General features: G+C 38.7%; 1 protein-coding gene across 2 annotated transcripts in view; it reads right to left on the bottom strand.

The window, feature by feature from the left end:
* Positions 1-414: 414 nt before the first annotated feature.
* Positions 415-21,119, bottom strand: part of runx3 (RUNX family transcription factor 3) — a 153,948-nt gene continuing 133,243 nt past the window's right edge. For both annotated transcript variants that reach the window (XM_043717652.1, XM_043717653.1), the window contains 2 exons: positions 20,432-20,605; positions 415-5,668 (listed from right to left, as the gene is read on the bottom strand). In XM_043717652.1, the coding sequence (XP_043573587.1) occupies positions 5,148-5,668; positions 20,432-20,605 (695 nt within the window). In that variant the 3' untranslated portion in view covers positions 415-5,147. The remainder of the gene's footprint in view (positions 5,669-20,431; positions 20,606-21,119) is intronic.

The raw sequence follows: 21,119 nt of genomic DNA, 5'->3' as shown, positions 1-21,119 counted from the left end.
TTTATTTATCAATGTTTTGAGGGATAAACTCATTAGAACAGAAAAAAAGTCCAATCTAAACTCTGTGCACCAAGTTTAGATTGAGGTGATTTGCAAATTTATCATGTGACTGTGGGAAGATTTTATGAGAAAGCGTTGAAGAAGTTAGGAAACAAATGGATAAAAGTAATTCCCCATTATCAAGCTGTGAAACAAACCTTTCATCAGCGGAAACGAAAACGGCAATCATAGTATTTGTGTTGGAAAATTCTTTACTCAGATTCAGCACAGAACAAGACCATTTGGCTGATCAAATATCTGCTGGTAATTGACTCATCTGGCTAATTAAGCAAAGCAGCAGTGAAGAGACTGAGGGAGACAGGTACATAATGCTCTAAAGGAGCAACAGTGTCAATTCAAACACTTACACTGAAATTATTACATCAGAAAAAAGGCCATTTTTATTGAAGCACAAGCCTTAACTCCAGTGACTAATCAGGAGAACAAAACAAAGAACATCTTGACGAAATATAATCTATGTTGTACAGGAGTTCTAAATACAGTAATTCCATTTCAACCATATTTTTAAGTTATTTTACAATATCAAACCATCAAAAGCGGTTTCAAAGGCAGAGTTCTTTTCATTTTATTAATGTTAGAAGAAAGCAATTATTTGATACAGCCAAAGCATATAGCAGTGACAGAGTTGGCTTGTGGAAATATACTTTTAAACAAAACAGGCAGCTGTTTAGTTGCATATGGTAATATATTGCAGGCATTTCATTGATTTATGCTTATAGAATGTACATTTACACAGAAACTGTATATCTTACAGAATTGAATTCTCAGTTTTTTTTAGACTTATATCTTCAAACACAGAAACCTAGACCAAAAATAAAGTTTTTTTTATATAAAAAGAATCACATAATTACACATGATTACTTCTCCTCCCCTAGAAGCTGCCTTGGTAGGCGTATACATGGGAATCAGGCCTAAAATATGAGCCAACTCGATATGGATATTTCGGACGAGTTCTCTAATTTTGGATTACGATAGTAGCAAGCTCTAGGCAGGGATATTTAAAAAAAATTAGAAACTCAGATTGGAATCCAAAAATGGATTAGTGCACGTGCTACTTTGTTGGCTTGGTTTCAGTGCTGGAATCTATGAGACGTCCATCTTGTTCCGGTGGAACTGGATGGTTGAAGAAAACTTGGATTTTTCAGTTACTCCCATGTACACAGCAATGTCCATCAAATGTCCCAGATATCAATGACCTGTGACAATATCAGAACATCTGTCCTGTAGCTTCTAATCTAAATCAGCAGATCTGTGGCTGATCATATTATGTTTCCAGTCACAATGGGGTAGGAGTTGGGGATGGGTGCAAGAAACTGTGGCCAGGCAGCTATTTGCAACTATCAAATACTGATCACCAATCATGGATAACAGAAAGTGGCCAAAAAGGGAAGCTGCTTTGAAGTTGATTTGACTGCTTATTTGGCTACCCAGATTTTCCTTTAGTGCTCAGTGGGCTTTTTGACGATAATAAACAAAGGATTTTCTATCCCGTGCCCCCCATTATGGCTCACTATATTGAACTAACTAGAAAACCCTTGTGAGGATCAGGTTTGTAACATTGGATATATCTGAACAAACTGATCTGGTGCTTTGCTTTCCATGTTGCTGCCTGCAGCCTAAACTCACAGCTTAGCATAGAATTGTCACTTCTCTAGTAAGAAAAAAAATATTCCAATCTTTTAAAAAGCCCAGCTTGGCAGATAATTAACCTTTTGAAAAACAAATAAATTCAATTATTAAATAGGATGGAATTCGCACTGACACAAACTTTAAAGTGTGTAACCTGACACCCTCATATAAGTGCTACTGCTTAATCCAAATAAGATACATCTGTACAGAAATATAAATGTCTGTATGTGGACAGCTTCCAGCTCCCACTCTTAATAAATAAATTACAAAGGAGACTTTACGCTTATAAGAGATAAGATGGAAAATGTTAAGCTGGCACTGTTTTTTAGAGACACATTTTCTATGGACTTTCTGAAGCTACAAGGCTGTGTTCAATAAGGTTATATTTTGATTCTCTTTATGGAAAATAAATATATTTATACCAAAGGTATGTAATACAAACCATTGGCTCAAAATGTATTGCTTTATGTCAACCATGTAACATCAATTGTTGAACATATTAACTTGTAATAACATCTTGGATGTCAAAATAGCTTTCATATGGTTTGAAATATATCCTTTAGCAAGTGCAGTCCCAGTCTAAATCCATCCCATGGAATAAGAATCAATGGGATATTGTTCAGCCTTCAAAACCTTTAAAATCTTCTTGTACTTAAGTGAAATCTTCCCTGTTCTTTACATATGACTAAATACCCCAGTTTAGATTGTTTTCCATGAAGCAGCAATATCCCATAGCAATAAATGGGTTGAGAAACTTTGTAGTGGCATCTGTGACTTGTCTGAATGCTTTTTGTAAACTGAACTTCCACATTCAGGCAGCTACTGCACTCGTGAAAGTTGCATGTTTTGTACCTGACTACAACAAAATGTACTTGAGGATTAAAAAAAAACACACTACAGTCTCTTAGTAAAAAAAGAACTGAGAAATTTAAAGATTGGCAATTTATAATTGCCCTTAAACATTGTTTATAACAGCATAGCCATTTGATTTAATTCACTCGGATTTTACATTGGGCAGTCATAAAAAAAATCTTATTAATTGTTAATGTGCAAGCTTCATGATGAATTGAGAAGAATCAAAAATTTAGAATTAAGCAGTTACCTTTAAAGGTTTTGTTCATTTTTTTAAAAATTCCCCAACTGTGACTGGATGATTTCAAAACCCAGGTGTAACAAACTCCAATCTTTCACATTAATAGCCAAATAATCCCTGAAAGAACAGACCAATAGGAACATTATTTATGGTAAATGTAAAACACAAGTAAAAGCACACACAAGCTAAAATATATTTAAGGCTGCTAGTGGCTACTGACAAATAATTTCCAATTAAACATTAATGTATGCATCAGTGTTTTACAAGGCAATTTAGGGTAGTCACTTCACATTAAGATAATCACTTTGCAAACCCATCCTTAATGCTCTGTTCGATGAATAAGTACATACACACCTTAAGAATATTGATGAAACTTAGTCCACTGACAAAGAAACTTGAAGGTCTTTTTTTGCTTTGGTAGTGTGCTAAGTGTTGTGGTACGTGTAACACCTAGCCATGTTACCACATTGTAGACTGAGTGTAGATGAAGATGATGGATGTTCTTTGATACATGAAATAAATGGAATACAGCTAGGAGAATAAGTTGATGATAGCCTTCCAGAAACCTATACTTCTTTAGGCACTAGATTTGCTATTTTTTGGCTGGTTCAATAAAGATTATTTAGGGTAACCAAGATGGTATTCTATCTTTTTGTTAAAATCATCTTTACCAGAAGTATTGCTCTTCCCCATATCTACAGCAATGTTTTGTCTTACACTGTTATGTAAACAATAAAGATCTGATGAAATCACCACAAGGTTACATCATTATTTGAAGAACAAGTACTTATGTTTTCATCAATTAATTTTTTTTTGAGAGGTGCAAAGTGAAAAGTATGGGTTACTAGCTAAAAGCTGCATTGTAACTGGTTGTGGAATACATACTATACATGCATATTATTCATGCAAGGACTTGTATAGTACAGAGACATTTTTATGTAATGTGCCATCAGATTTTCACGCTGCTAGATCCATAAGAGCACTTATCACAACTCCACCAAACAGTTAAAGAACTTCACAAGCTGATCAGTAGCACTGTGTCTCTCTGTGCATTTTAAGCTGCAGTTCACAACGAGTGAACTAATTGATTAGATACTAATTTAGTCTAATCCTGGATCCATTGGAGCATGTATCTGGTTTCTATTGATTCAGTGGTAAATATAAAGATATTCTGCTATTTGTACATGTGATGTAGATTTAGAGAAAGTTGCAGCTCATTTGTGGTGATGTATTCAAATATTAAAATAAACAGATTCTGCCAGAATAGTATGTGTGTTCTAAATCAGCATACACAGCTTGCCCTAAGGAGTGCAGTAAAACCAAAATCCACAGTTAGTTCATGAAAATAACCCTGCCCATTGGGGACAAAGATGTAAGTAGTAATTTTTTAAATATCCCAAAATGACTGATCCACACATTTCTTACACAAACACAATACAATACACTGGTTTTCAGAAACATTTCTAAGTGCGCCCTTTTGATCGGGACCTAGGTTTTTGATTTGGTCCTCATTCATCACACAGAAACTTTAGCTGAAGTCTCCATGTTTGGGTGACTTCAGGATATCAATGTCTAATGCTTTTATAAATCAAGTGGCTTGTGTACCACTACCTCATTTGTAAAAAGTAATGCGGACAATAACATCATAACACATTTTTCCAAAGTTTACTCAACAGTCACTAGATAATGTCTTGTGGCCTTTTTTTTCCTGTTTTTGGTCTTCATGAGAACTTCAACATGGCTTGTTTGTACCGCTGATAAAATACACAAGCATTGTGCATGTTCTAAAGATAAAAGCGGAGGCATGACTACAAGATTCTTCTCGTCTTTACACAGTAGTCTGTTAAAAGAGGCCTATTTTATTTTCAATAGCTGCGAAAATTCTGTGCAGGTTAAGAGAGAGTCCTGTCAACTTCAATTCAATTAAAAAACACAAGTGTCGAAACACTACGTATGGTCCCACCATTAGCAGAAAACAATCCAGTATCCACATGGTCAATTACAATTATATAACTGCAATTGACCAACAAATGATTGTTGTGAAAGGCTAAAATGTCAATTATATCCAACCAATGTCAATCTCTTTGTTATTTGTGAAATATGATGGTCATTATCTTTGGTTGGAAGTCATTTTGACTTGGTGGGTACTTAGCAACAATAAAGTAAACTGATTATTTTCCACCATAGCTCACCATTTGATTGTATATACAGTAAGTACCTTTAGCCAAAAATCAAACTCTGTACATGGAGATATTAGGATATTTTCTTTCCACTATTCTCTCAACTACAGCTAGAATGATTTAATGTTCACAGAAAGAAGGTTTTATCTTTGAACAATTCCTGCTGCTCACTCATCTTTGGCATTCTAATAAGGTCTCCAGACCGATTCGTCCATTCGCCCTGTGGTGGTCATTGCTGTTGGAGAATTACTTTGGCTGCCATCAGCATCCACAACATCATTCTGATTGGCCAAATTGGGATTCATGAGTGTGCTTCCACTCGATGCGCTGGTGCAAGAAGGCAGCATTCTGGTCGGTGAGCGGTCTCCCGCAACCATGGAAAATTGGTACGATCCAGTGGAGGCACCATAGTAGAGATGATATGGTGAGACACTTGTCTGAAAGGGTCCACTTTGGTTCTGGGCTGACCCAGGATAGGGTGGTGGCAGGTAGGTATGGTAACGGGCTGTGGCTGCCATGCCTGTCATGCTAATGCCCCCAATGCCACCTGTGGATGGAGTGCTGGCGTAAGTGAAAGCAGCGGCAGACATAGCGCCAGGGTAGTTCATGCGTGGATCTGAAAAACGAGCTTCTGTAAGCGAGGATAGTCCTGGAAACTGACGCTCAAATTGGCGAGGGTCTGCAAATGGGCTGATGTCCGAAGTACCTGAGGAGAAAAGCAAATTATGGTCAATGCATAAAGGATTGGTAACATTGTATGAGTCTAACATATTGCTAGGGAAATCATAATTCATACTAATTCACAATTAAACTGAAGAATTAAACTCAGGTTGGCAAGGAAAATCCCACAGTGATATCCAAAGAAGAACAGGGAGGCTTTTCCTGTGTCCTGGCCATTTTTAATTCCTCAGCCAATCTTTCCCGTTACTAACCTCATTGTTATTGTGGATCCTGGTTGTGAGCAATTTGGTTGCTATATTTTCCTACTACAGGTATATAACAGTAACTCATTTCCAAAGAAAACTTTTAAAGTGGCGAGTGGCAATGGGGCTGTCTCAGAGATATCTTGGCTGATTTATGACAAGGTTATGAGAAGGTTTGAATAAAGTAAGTCACAGTGGAAGAAAAGAAAGAGTAAAAGATTAAATTCACAAAACTGTGGAAGTAGTCAGACTCTATATTTTTAAATCTGAGATTGTTAGTGTTCAGTGTAGCACCATTTGGAAATGATTGTAAGATCCAGCTGCATCATTCAAAAGAAAGTATAAACATGCTCATATTATATTATAACCTGCTGCTGAATAAGAGCCTTGTGAATACCGAACTTTGCATAAACATCAGAAATTGCTCCAATGTTGAGCAATGCTACTGGTCAATGAAGGACTGCTAAACCCAAACAGGAAAGTAGCCAGCCAAAGCGCTGAGTCACAAAGCCAAGCCAACAGACTGTGTACTTCTGGAAACCCCATGACTGCAATGATTTTCCATGTGGAATAGCTTACACAACTACAACAGGGCTCTCATTTTGCAGGATCTGGGTATACTATCAATCCAGAATGGTTCCAAATAACACCACAACAAATAACCAAAATATGCTGGCTTTTTAATGTGATTGTTTTTAAATCAGTGGTTATGTCATTCAAACTTTTATTTCAATGTGTTTATTTCCAGATTTTCTAAAGCAACAAACCTGTTCCCATACACTTATATCATTTTCTGTCCTAAATCGGATTTGTTCTTAGTTTCCAGGTTTTAAGTATAGTGCCTTGACAACTGCAGAGTCAAACTTCCCTATTCCCACCGCAATCCTGCATTGAATGTAACCACTGAGAGCATGAAGCACTCACACATTTCAGATATTAGATCTCTCAATATTCCAACTGGGGAGGGGGGTGGGGTCTTTGAGCTCAGTGACAATGTCCCTGCCTCTGAGCTAGATGTCCTTGATTCAAGTCCCAACTACTGCCGGAGGTATGTAATGATGTCTCTCAACAGTTGATATGGAAAATCTCTGCTCAAACTGGGGTTGTGAGATGTACACAGGACTTTGATAGCAATTTTGAGGGGCAATTAGCATTGCGAATTTGAGGACAAAATGCACTCAGAGTAAAATGATTTTTCTCAGGCTATGAGGAGCAGGAATGCTTCACTAGAATCTTGAAGACCGCTGGACCGCTGCCACCTCAGCCTCCGCTATTGCATCAACTCCAAAACACAAAAATTTGAAGTATTCAAATTTCATCACCTCGATTCCATGGAACACCAAACTTGGGACTGCAACACTGCATCCCCACCTAGCTCTCAGCTGATTTTGTTTCAAGACTGACATCAAATTAACAAATGAAGTATTACAGATATATAGATTCGCAATAACAAATGATCACATTACTGAATTTGGCAGTTCTGTGTCCATTAATTCTAGCTGTTAGGGAGGTATTTACATCCATCAGGAAACTGGTGGGTTTGGTACCCCATTTAATATTATTCTCATTAAAGTCAAAGGGCAAATAGTCAAATTGATCTTCAGCTCAATCCAGTAGCTTCCATGCTTGCCTCTTTAGGTTAAAGTGATCCCTGAGTTGTTTTCCTCTCCATACCAAATGTACTTGCATCAGAAATCTCGGTAATGCACCAGATGAACAGAAGAAAAAATGCTATGTGCTTCACGGAAAACTACGCCTCCAGGAATTTTGATGACACTTCAATGTACTGTCTCAAATTATACCTTTATTTCCATTTGCATTATATCAAGCAATCTCAGAGTAGTTTAGCTCAAGACACACTACAGCAAGTCAGAGGCTCCACATAAATTAAGCTTAGTGAGGGATCATTCCCCCTGGGCAAGTAGTAAAATCACTTGAGTATATTTTCTGTTCCCAAGGTCTAGTCAGGTAGCTTTTGTTACAAGGAGTGAACTGAGGGCAGATTGTTGCAGCCAATAAGTCCATGCAATTATTAGTAATACTAAGGCTATCACACACGAACAGCCAACAAGATTATAACTGGGTTCGCTGGTCATATCTGGTCCTTGAGTAATTTTGAAATAACGTTAGCCAATATAACTTGTCAAACCTTGTTTACCGAACAACTTTCAGTTGACAGCATTGTTCCTTTACGGCGCAATTAAAATTGGGGGCAGGAATTTCTGTGGGGGTGGGAGGGAGAAAGGGGAGAGATCAGTGGCTGGCTATCGGACTCAGAACAAACTCAGCCATGAGACAATGTAAGTTGGCTAAACTGGAAAGGGGGTTTCCCACTATTTAGTGCCACTCCACCAGTTCTGGCAGTGCCAAAGCTAGATGGCAATGAGTATTGATACCTCTGCAATCAGTCACAGACTGAAGATCCTCATCATTCCCCTGATCCAGACAAGTAGGATGTACTGGTGGGAAGGAATCCAACGTCTTAGCGTTGGAAGCAAGGGTAGCGAAAGGATGGGATTTGAAATTTTTATAGGATGGAAAAAAAGCAGGGAGAGTGCTCTCTTCTGGGAGGGTGTCCTAATGCACAAAGGGCACCTCCTGAAGATTGTTACCCCAGCCCCCGTTTCTTCCTGCAGTTTCAAAAACTTGCATAAAACATGCTGCTCTCTAACACCATTTGCCTACTGTGCTACGGCCTGGCCAAAGTAATTCTGGAGTTAATCAAGCTTTGAAAAAGCTTAACTGATGAGTAATTATTTATTTATATTTGTGGTGGGCTGCCTGCCAGTTTCAGGAGGCTGTGCGGCGAGGTTGTGGGTGAGGCACTCACTATATCTGACATCCCCCCCCCAACAACTGAAAACAACCCCATTGGGAGAATATAGTACTCAATCTGTAGTCAGGAAAAATGGCTCCCTGATGTACTTAAACCAGACTTGAGCAATAATAATGTCACTTCTGCAGTGCATTTTTTTTTAAAAGGAAAAGTGTGGCAACTCCTCCTTAGGTGTTTTAGAAGAAGAATACACTGGCTGTTTATGCACTCGGTGCCGTTTTTGGGTAAAGCTTTAATTCTTTGTCAAGTATACCACCACCTCAGTCTGACTCTCCTGGCATGCACATAACATGCCACAGGAGCAGACTGTTAATCTGCGTACTTGAGATAGTTTACAACAGTGTAATTAAATGATGATATCAAGTCTGAGTTTTAGGGTGGATTGTAGGTGTGAGACAGTAATTTCAAGAAAATTACTGCTCCCAGTAATCAAAAGTTAAACTGCAAGAAACAAGGATTACAGTAAATACTTTCATCTTTGATTTGACACCCACGTGCAGTCAATGTATTTTATAAAACAAACCTGTTTATTTGTTTTTAAATGAATTTCTCTCTCCTTTCACAACCTTATGTTTTTGTTTACCTTATTCTGTGCTACAAGACCTTACCTGGCGGTATATCCAGCTGTTAAGTTTAGGATGACTCACTCACCAACTTTCCCACCCCAATGGGGATGCATGAAATCTCCTTTGCCATGGGCATGGGATTTCTTAAACTTTAACAGGCCATTTGGCCAACTCCCTATAATTGTTGCCATAATCATTGACAAGTTATCCAGAAAAGGATAACTTTCCACTATCAGTCTCCTCCACCAGCCGATAGGTCTCTGAGATAACCAACCTCTTGCTCACCTCCCATTTTAGCTTTATTCCTCTGACCTAGCATATCGGATGTGATTTTATACCAAATTTTATTGGATAAAGTTCTGTGAAGTACTATGGAATATTGACTATACTAAAGGTACCACGTAAATGCAAATTGTTGTTGATTGAGGTATTGGCATCAGATAAGAGAGTTACCAACAGACTATGTTTGAAACTGTAATATCCGTTGTAGATGTTCCCATTTGAAGTGGATACCTGAGCATGTTGTAGTTGACAGTTTCTGTTTACATTTGATGACTTCTTAATGACTGCAACAAACAGGCTTCAGGTAAATGCTCAAATGCAGCCTTTTCTGTGCACTTTAAAATGTGTGCACTTCAGTAACTTTTTTTCTTGAAAGTTGTGTCTTAGATTTCATCAAGTTCCTTTCCTCTATCACGTGTGTGTCACTAATTCACTGGCCCCCAGTCAAACAACAAGGTGATTTTAAAACTCTCATTTTTGTTTTCAAATCCTCACCCCTCCCTAACTCTCTTATCTCCAAACGCCACAATCCTTCATGATACCTGGGCTCATCTAAATCTAGCCCCTTGTGCATTTCTAATTATATTTTCTTCACCATTGATGGCCATGGTTTCAGTTGCAAGGGGTCCAAGCTCTAGAATTTCCTCTCTGTATCTGTCCAACTCTCTACCTCACTCTCTTCCCTTAAGGCACTTATCCTTTGACCAAGCTTTTGGTCATCTGACCTCATACTTCTTATATGGCTCAGTGTCAAAACATGTTTTAAATGCTCCTGTGAAACACCGTGGGGTATTTCAATGCACTATGTAAGTATTTTATACATATATTTGCCAAACCAGATTAATTTAGCACATGTTCATCTGAATGAATCACTTTCCTGAGTTAAACAGACCTGACAGCTTTTCATGCCATAATATCATTTGCATTATCTAATAGCTAACCACATCTTTCCCTCATGTTTCATATCTTTTGGAAATCCGAACAATCTTGTAGGCTTCCGTATTTCTTTCATTGCTCTGATGGACCTAACCTGCAGTGATGCCAACACATAAATAATCATTCCAAAGGGTGCCATTCATTCAGCAACTTTGGAAATTATTGTCACCAAACAAGTCAAATCTGTAAATAAAGTTCATTATCAACACTTGCCAGTTCAGTGAGCTTTGCTGTAGCTTTGAGAAACTGAGCTCACTAGTTTTCAAGATCAGATTGATGTAATTTTATGCTTTGTGATATCTTTAAAATAAAGAACTGCCAGTGCCTCAAATTGGACTGAGCCTGTGTTATTACAGATGGTAATTCTGCTGAAAAAAAAACATCTTTTCAGTGAAGCCTACACTGCGGGTGATGGGGGGCAGAAGAGTTGGCGGGTGGGGAAGGTGAGTTACTATGAGATTAAATAATTGCCTTTTTTTGAAATAAACAAAAGGTAATATAATGCATTGAGTCAAAATCAACAAAGCTAAAGCAAATACATGAGTTACACAGAGCCTAAGGTGTAAATATCTTACCTGGATCAGATAATTTAATGGTAACCTAACCACAGTTGTGAGTAGCCCACATTACTGAAGTAACCCCTCACATTTAATCAGATAACTAATTCCACTGTTTTGGTTTACTAATTAAGCATTCAAGTGGTATTCGCTTTTAGTTGGAATCCTCTTTTGTTACTCTGGTGTAAGTAAAAGGTTAGCTTGAGAGAATTTGATTTAACTCATTTTTCATTTGTTCATAGAATAATTGTGGAGTGAGAATGGAAATAATTTTTGTGAACACACACTCATTCATCCTCACACTGACATACACAAAGATTCACTCACACATATACACACACTCATTCACTCTCACAGGCCCAAACCCACACATACACACACTGAAACTCACTCGCACTTACATACATGCACACACATACAGTGATGCAGGCATATCTCCTTCAGCAGAAAGGAAAATAGCAGCTTACAGAATGACCATACCCTGTACTAATGCTGATTCTCAGATAATCCATAAGCAGATGAGAACAGAGCTGATTCTCCACCCAGTAATCATCTGGGCTGACCAGCAAATTCTCTTCTGGCAAGCCTGAGGAACAAATGCCAGCCAAGGTCAGGTCTCCCAGTGTTATCACATTAGAACTGTATATACCGAAAGGTTCATTTTAAAGAAAAAAACTTTCGTCAAGTTCCCAGAAACAAGCAAACAATATTTAGGAGGCTCCCTTGTACACCGCTGTCCTCCTTTTGAGGAAATATTCAAAACTGAGATTACACAGAAGGAAAGGTAATGCTCAGTGTAGCCATCAATTAGTGAGATGTGGTGATTCCACTCTCTGCTTGGGGTGAATTCTAAATAATGTTTCAGAGATGATTGGAGTGTTTTAACCCACATTGTTTCTGACAATGAGAAAAAAAGAAAATGTATCCTGAGAAGGAGAATGAGCTATATCTCCATTCGTCTCCTAACTAAATGAACAGTAAATATTTGGGTAGAGTGTGAGACATTGTGTATGTAGGAATGAACATTTCAAAGATCTACTTTGAAAACATTTTAAATGTTTTGATTTTTGGTTACATAGTGCAGCTCTTGGGTCTTCGATACATACTGGTTGTGAAAGATATATCCCTTTTTCTGTGATTTATTGGCCAAATGTTGCCATTCTTTTATTGGAATAAACAAACTTGACTACCTGGTTGGTTCATGGACACATTCATCAATCATTAACTATGTGGTAACAAAAGAAACAGAAAATCATATCTGATCAAAATTCACACGGACTGCAGCAGTTCAAGAAGGCAGCTCACCACCACCTTCTCAAGGGCAACTCGGTGGGTAATAAAGGCTAGCCAGCCAATAATGCCTATGTCCCATCTTTTCTGATGTTCAATTTTCACATCCTTGATGACAGATTACAACGTTTTCTCTATGACTGGTGTCAAGCTAACAGGTCTGTAGTGCTCCATTCTGCCCTTCCTTCTCCCCCTAGTAAGTGACGTTACATTTGCTACCTTTCAGTTTGCAGGAACCATTTCAGAATCCATAGAATTATGAAAGATAAGTAGCACTGCGTGGTTAAAATTTATAAGACGACAGTTCTCTGTTAGTACAATGGGAATTTCTTGTTGATTCAAAGATATATTTTAAATTTGTGTGTGGTTTTAAGAAATGGAAGATCTGTGAAGGAGAGATTGTTCTGTTAGCTACTGCATGATAGAGGTTTACTGCACTAAGTCATCACCTCTGTGCCAACTCTTTACTAGTACAATACAAAAGTAATCCTGTTGTCCTTTATCATTCCAAGTGTCTGTTTGCTTTTACAAATCCAGCTTGGTCTGATCTCTTAAAGATTAAAATAAAACTGAAATAAAAAGGGTTCTGTGAATTTTACAATATTGTTCCTTTAAAGTACAAGTCAATGTTCTGTTATTCCAACAGTGGATGAATTTATTCAGCAAAACCTTTCCTTCACAGGTAGGATGATAAGAATAGTGAAAGGGGAGGCCTGGTGGGACAGGCAAAGAGCTCAGACTGGAAAGGGCTGCCCAAAACGGTGAGGTGGGAGGAAGAGCAGTTTTGCTGGCATCTATCATGTGGGAAAGCGAGGAGCTAGCTCAGTGAGGCATGTTACTGCTCTCCTTAGGTCCACAAGACAAAGTTTCAAACTTAAACTACAGTGGTCTCTGTTTCATTCAGTCGAGGTTTCACTAAGCAGGGTAACCTGAGCAGGAGCCCTGCACACTCAGCAGTTATAAGGCTATTAGGTTCCTATGTTATTGGGTTTCTGATTTGCATAAACAAATGCAGAATCAGCCTGAGGGTGGGCGCCACAATCCTGCGAAAACAGTCACATTGATACTTCCACAAGGTGGAAACCGAATTCAGCTTCTCCTGGTTTAAGTGAGAAAGACAAATTAAAATTCCCCCTCTATTCACTACCCTATACTTGGTTTGAGATCGAGTCTGCGTGCAAGAATTTACATGTGTACATGAGCAGGCACAGAAACTTCAGTGTTTATTCCAACCATATCTTTACTGTGGGTGGCCTCTCTGGACGTGTATTCAGCATGTTCCTGTGACTGCTCTACTGGGTACCAATTTAAGAAATCTCAACTGCTGTTAGAGTCAAGGTCCAATGTTTGTTTGTTTCTTCATTTGCTACTGTACAGAACTGAACTGCTTTAGTGACTGTGTATGTATATAAAACTATTTTTATGAATAAAGTATAGTTTTGAAATTAAAAAAAAAAGTTCATAAGAAGGAAAAATTCTGAAAGTCACACATAAACACACACACACATCAACACCAGCTTCATTCACTTAACCACTCCTGCATGAAAAGGGCTCCTTGTAATACTTCACATTTTTAACCCGAGCACACAATTCCATTCTACATTTAACCTTCCAGTGTAATAGACACCTGCTTTATATTGTAAAGTCTGGACACTACTTTTTGTTATATTGCCGCCTCTGTTGGAAAGGTGTTAATAAAGTTAGTTCAAAATGGCTTCCTGAAACTAAGTGCAACTAAGACTTAGTGCAACACACAACAAAATCCTACATTAATAGCAGGTTAGATGCTCACATTTCCAAACGGAGATTCACATCTCTTTCTGACCACAATTGAAGATAATGATAAGCACATTCCCAAAGTTACTTTGGAAAGCTATGATTTAGTTACGCAACACTAATCATAACCTCCACACATTTTTTTCAGAACAACACTGCACAGCCACTCACTCAAACTGTTAACCTCATCTTTGGTGCTTTAATTTTCACTCATTGTCAAGTTGCACTCATGTCCATTGCTGGCTATCCCTCAATGTTCCCACTATCCAAAGTGCCTATCTGCCACTTGACTATTCTCCTTTAGCTGGACATTTATGGAACAGCGTTTGATACAATTTCAATAAAGCACTCTATACACATTCCATTAAATCAGGTATATTCATTTGTTAAGCACATAAAGTTATTTAAAGTAGCTTTATTATCAACATCATCAGCAATCATTATTTTAGTAACTCATTAAGTAACTAATATGGGCCAAACTTCAGCCCACACTAATTTTCATTTTTATTTTCTGGTGGGTTTCATTTTAGTTGATTTTGTTCCAGGGGGCAGCATTTTCCTGGACAATTCAAATGAAATTGTGCAATTAGATCGCAAACAAAATTGAGTTAGAAAATCAATATTCTGGATCTTGGGCAGTTAAGAATGAAGGTTCCCAGTTCCTGGTATGAAAGCATGATCCCTTTTGATTTTGCGTGGAGTACACATTTGCATTCTCTGCTGTGACTATTATTTTACAGAAGTGAGTATTACCAGTATCATCTCAAATATCAGGTTGTGCATAGTGGTGACAATTGCAGCTGATTTAGATGGTTATGGCTTTAAGTCCATCTCCAGATTCTTGGCATATCTAGGCTGACACAACAAATGAATGCTGCACTACTGTTTGGAAGGCATTAAAATAAAGCACTGCCTCACTGTAATAAGTGAAGCCAAAAGATTCCATTGTACTACCCCAATTAAGAACAGATGAATTCTCCCAGTCCTTCAGTCAACATTTTCTTTCAATGATTATCTGGCCATTATCGCTTTGCTGATTGTAAGAACTTGCTGTGCGTAAATTGACATTTCCTACATTTCAACAGTGATTTCCACTGAAAATGAAGTGAACTGGGATACCTAAGGTCATGAAAGGCATTTCATAAATTAATGATTGATCTGTGTGTCTGTTTGCCTACTCCCCATTGTCATCCATTCATCTGTGAGAGGAATTACCAACATCAAGGCAGAGCAGTGTTGCATGAAATCAAGCAATGTAATCAGATCCAGGTTATTGGTGCTGATAATTTTCAACATTCACTTGCTGAAAATAGCTTTGACAACATAAAAATATGCTCATCTCATGATAATTATTGTCTTGTTCAGATCTCAAAAGTGTAAAGAGTCTTGAAATGGGTGCCCACACCTTTGGAGATACTGTGTACCTCTGGGGTGAGAGGTTGCATAAAAAAAAATAGCAAATGGATCTATTCAAAGTATCAGAGAAGGAACACTGATTTGTGAAGCGTGGCTCAAACGGTCCAACATCTTAATTCCTGTCTCACCGGGAGTCCAGTGTAATGTAATCATTATTATGAATTACAATTTATGTGGCTTTTAGTCTGTTTCGTAATAAGATCACAGGCCTGTCCATAATAACCAGCCTATTTCATGGAGTGTCCATAACTGCATCCTGTATTTTTGCTTCAGGGTCATCTAAAACCTCTCTCCTTCAATTAAAATGTAATTAATAAATGGTTGAAATCAAAATGCTGGAGAAACTTAGCAGGTTCGATAGCATGTGTTGGGAGGGACACAAAGGTAACATTGTGAGTCCAACATGACTTCTTTAGAACTACAAATTGTTTTTGGCAATACAGCTAGATAGTCTCTTTGCCTGACTTTCCTGTGCCCATCATTTGTGATTTTATAGTGAACAGAGAAGTCCTGCATAAATATTTTAAATGTCTTTATGAAGATTATCCACAATTATTTCTCACTGATTATTTTAAAGTTGCAAGTTACACAAAGATGATGAAGACCATATAGCCGATTGAAGCTTAACAGTACAGAAATACTCTATTATAATTTCCAATTGCTCCTTAAGATATTCCAGATTTTGAGTTCACCACATTACACAGAACTCCATTCCACATGACTATTCTTTGGAAAAGGAACTTGCGAACTGTTCTAAATTTATGTCCCGTTACCCTAAGGAAATACTTTTTTTCCATATCTTTGATAAGCTTGTATACCTTTAACAACACTACTTTTAAAGACTAAAATGCCCATGATTCTCCCCTCTGTCAGCACTGTCCCATGACCATGGAGATCAATTGAGGATTTCCTTTCTGTATTGCCTCCAGTTTTATGCAATTCTGAAGGTATGATCTGAACAAAATAGGATATGACTGCAGAAAACTTTGCACTTCTTTGGAGTCTGATTGAGTCAGGGTACAGATAAAGACGATGTCTTATAAATTTCTCTCTCTTTGGAAGACTTTCCTATGCATGTTAGATATCTTCCTTCTCACCCACCTTGGACTTCATTTTCTGTTGGAACCACTTGGCAACAGGACAATAGATGGTGCAATGCTCTATGTAAAACTCACTTCTCCATTACTGCTATCAATTCTGCTCTCTGATCACTCAGCAAGAATTTTTTGCAATTTTTATCTCTCTCAGGATCTATTCGATCTATCATAATCAAGAAAGCACACCTGGAGCGATGGAGGAGAGATTGCAATGTCAGGCAAAGGATTTTAACCAACATTCAAATAGAATGAAAGCAGGTGGTCCATGTAAAGATTCACATCAGAGGCTATTTATTTGATTCTATTTGTATCTATCTACACAAAGTGGCTGTTTTTTTTATTTTCAGAATGATACGATAAAAAGGTTGAATTGAATAGTTCTGGCAGCACCCCTTGGTTCATCATGAAGATTAGCTTTAGTCTATTTTGTTGAGTTTATAGGAAAAAGATTTTTTTTTCCCTTTTTCTATTTCAGGTTTGTATTACACCACTGAAGGAATGCTGTGTGTTTGCTTTTTTTAAATGTAAAAAGGAATTGGTCTAATCTCCACCTTCCAGTCTAATTGTTTTGACTGGAAGCGCAGTAAAGTGGGTGTGTCTGTCATTAAGTAAAATGTGTGTGTAGGAGTATATTACTGGCAAAATGAAAGAAGCAAAATGGATATAGCATGAGTAGTCAAGTATGCATTCCATCTATGTATTAAGATCAACACTAACATTGTCATATATTAAGTCCATTAATGCTGCTTAACTTATTCCTTCAGGAAATTTTGTGCTGGAAATTGTGAAAAGATTTTTACATCAGATGTTTTAAGCCCTCACCAGAAGAGCTTGTACTTGAAGACAGACTAAAGGCAGGAATTATATAATAGCTTACATAACCTAATTAATAATAAGAAGAATATTATAATAACCAAACGTGGTTGTTAGGTCTTTTTTTATTAGAACTACTTTTCAGCTTTTTTGTAAAGTTTCAGTAACGTGATGCATGCACATTGATGTCATTTGTATCATTAAGCCATCACAGCATTTGGATATGGCATCCTAAATATGTAGCAAATACAACAATGGGAGGTGATTTGCCAAGTAATGGGTCAAAACTAGGAAGTTAATCCTGCAATTCCAAAATGGTGACAAATCATCTTTATGATGTGTGCACTGCCATTGTAGGAGGTAATTGTAAAATAGACTTAGGTTGAAAGTAGCTGATTAATTGAGACTGTTTGATTCTATATTTCATGTTCAATTTAGGAGGAGGTGAACAAGATTCTTCTATACTTTGATTTCTAGACCAAACAAAATGATGCAGCTGTTTTTGTTAAAATTGTTTGGTTGGATTAGACACCAGTTCATCCACTTTATCTGAACTTTCAGCTTCAGTTCCACTTCTGATGCATAACTAACTTTTTTACATAATCTTTATAAGGCTTGTCATTTTCATGAGGACATATACCAAAACCTTTTACTATTTTCTCAATGGAAATCCCTTCTCAAAGATAAATTATTTTTGTTAGGAGATTTCCGTGAATACAAAGTGGAAGAAACCAACTCCAATCTCAAATTGCATTATTTGAATTTGCCAACATGCAGCTGTCTACTTGTGGACATAACAGAAACTATCAACAGTGCAATAAGTTTGTTCCTTCCAACTTCAAGAGCTTTTTGACACCAATAAGCTTTTATTCAAAATATAATTCATGTATTAGCTAAATACTATTGAATAAATATGCTTCAAATTGTCACTCTGGTTAAGTAAACTCTGTATAAACACTGGGTTTTTAGAAAATGGTGCGCTGGAATTTTGTGTGCTTTAATAAACAGATAACCATAAATGATACGTTTTTGCCAGAACTGACAATGAAGCTGTGTTGTCAAAATTAAGTGAAACAGTGATAATGCATATCATAGAGATGCAGAACTGGTTAATTGTATGTAGTTTTAGTACTGTGTGCAGTTGCCTGAAATCTGATAAGGACAATGTACTGCATGGGGTTCTTGTTCATCTACTATACCTAACAGTACTATTTTCAAACATGCACCATTGTCCAGTTCTGTGTTTATCAGAAGTAATTTTTATACAGCATCTACAAAGATGGGTCACTTGCTGTCACGTTAATTTACGTTGAAAATTGGGAGCTTGTGTACATGAAGTGGGTTTCAACTGAAGATGCCACAGCTGACAGTTCAGGATTGTCAAAAGCTTCCCATGTGCATAACAAAAAGTGTCTACTGCAACTTGTGACTCTACTTCCTCCTGAGGCCTGCAGATGCTGGAGATCAGTCAAAAGGTGTGCCACTGGAAAAGCACAGCAGGTCAGACAGTGTCTGAGAAGCAAGAGGGTCCACGTTTCGGGCATAAGCCCTTCATCAGGAATGGGGGTGGCGTAAAGGGGCTGAGCGATAAATGGGAGGGGTAGTGGGGCTGGGAGAGAAGGTAGCTTGGAAGGCAATAGGTAGATGAAGGTGAGGTGTGATGGTGATAGGTTGGCGGATAGGTGGGAAGGAAGATGGACAGTTCAAGAGGGCGGTGCCGAATTGGAGGGTTGGATGTGGGAATGAGGTGGAGGGAGGGGAAATGAGGAAACTGGTGAAATCGACATTGGTGCCATGTGGTTGGAGGGTCCCAAGGCAGACGATGAGGTGTTTCTCCTCCAGGCGCCGGGTGGCCTTGTATTTGGTGTTGGAGGAGGCCCAGGACTTGCATGTCCTTGGTGGAATGGGAGGGGGAGTTGAAGTGATTGGCTACAAGGCGGTGGGGTTGTTGGATGCAGGTGTCCCAGAGATGTTCTCTAAACCATTCTGCAAGTTGGCGTCCTGTCTCCCCAATGTAGAGGAGGCCATATTGGGAGCAAAAGACACAGTAGATGAGGCATTTGGATATGAAGGAAAATCTCTGCCGGATGTGGAAGGATCCTTTGGGGCCTTGGATGGAGGTGAGGGGGAAGATGGGGGCTTAGGTTTTACACCTCTTGCAGTGGCAAGAGAAGGTGCCAGGAGTGGAGTGTGGGTTAGTGGGAGGATGGACCTAACGAGGGAGTCATGAAGGGAATAGTCTCTGTCGAATGCTAATAGGGTGGGGAGGGAAATATATCTGTGGTGTCTGACTGTAGGTGGTTGAAATGGCGGATGATGATGCGTTGTATCTAGAGATTGGTGTGGTGGAAGGTGATGACCAGGGAGGTTCTACCCTTTTTGCAGTTGGAGAGGGGTGCAGGAAGTGGAGGAGATACGCTGGAGGGCATTGTTGACCATGTGGGAGGGGAAATTGTGGTCCTTGAAGTAGGAGGCCATCTGGGATGTTCCAGAGTGGAATTGCTCCTCCTGGGAACAGATGCGGCAGAGGCGGAGGAATTAGGAGTAAGGGATAGCATTTTTCCAGGGTGGTGGGTGAGGTGTAGTCCAGGTAGCTGTGGGAATCGGTGGGTTTGAAGTAGATGTCTGTGTTGACACAATACAACCTATCATCATCACACCCCACCTTCATCTACCTATCGCCTTCCAAACTACATTCCCCCCACCCCACCCACCTCCCATTTATCTCTCAGCCCCATTGCACCACCACCCCATTCCTGATGAAGGGTTTATGCCTGAAACGTCGACTCTCCTGCTCCTTGGATGACGCCTGACCTACTGTGCTTTTCCATCACAACACTTTTTGACACTGTACATTCCTCCCTCTATCGAGGTAAATGATATTATGATGAATCATTTTATCGGAATATTTTACGGTTTGACCGCTTCCAAAGATTTCCCAGAGTTGTTCCAAAACCACATTCACGTTTCAACTCACCCTGCATCTGTGTTTGGGTTTGCGGGCTGAAGTGGCTGGGCACACCAAGAGGCCGGGGGCTGGGTGTTGATGGACCAACCCTCATAGCTGTCTGCCGATAACGCTCCAGCTCACTTAGGCGATCTGAGAAAAGTGTACTCGGCTTTGCCTGGTCTTCAAGCTTTTGTCTGTGCCCTGGAATAAAATAAAAATAACAATAGTTTAGTCTTATCACACTCTCCTCGTGTTCATCCACATTGCTGTTGGCCTCCAACTGTTTTATCATACTTTATCTTTAAACTTGTTGCTGTAAAATATTTAGCGAAGCAGAGTAGAAAGGTGAAATGGGCAGGCAGAGCAGAGATTTTCTTGTCCAAGTTTGAATAAAATATGTCCATCTTATATTACTGGACTGTCTTTTGGAATTGGCTTCCTTTTGCAACATGCAAAGAACGTTATCTGCCACTTCATTCAAAATGGCTACTTCACCACATCCATCCTTTTCAATGCCACTGCTGTACTATGGAGAATCAGTTTGAGAGCATTAACAGATGACTCCACCTACTGGTCTAGTAGGGACTAACAATGCATATCCAGTGAAGGCCTGACAAAGCAATGGCTATCTGTGAAAGGAGTGATTTCAGAATCACTTCCCTTTGTTTTGGACTGATTAATACTTCATAACTTTGTTGGAAATAAGCAGTGAATG

Source organism: Chiloscyllium plagiosum, chromosome 27 (genome assembly GCF_004010195.1).
Source record: "Chiloscyllium plagiosum isolate BGI_BamShark_2017 chromosome 27, ASM401019v2, whole genome shotgun sequence".
Lineage (NCBI taxonomy): Eukaryota > Metazoa > Chordata > Chondrichthyes > Orectolobiformes > Hemiscylliidae > Chiloscyllium > Chiloscyllium plagiosum.
Note: the sequence above shows the minus strand (reverse complement) of the source record. Positions and strands in the feature narration are given on the sequence as shown.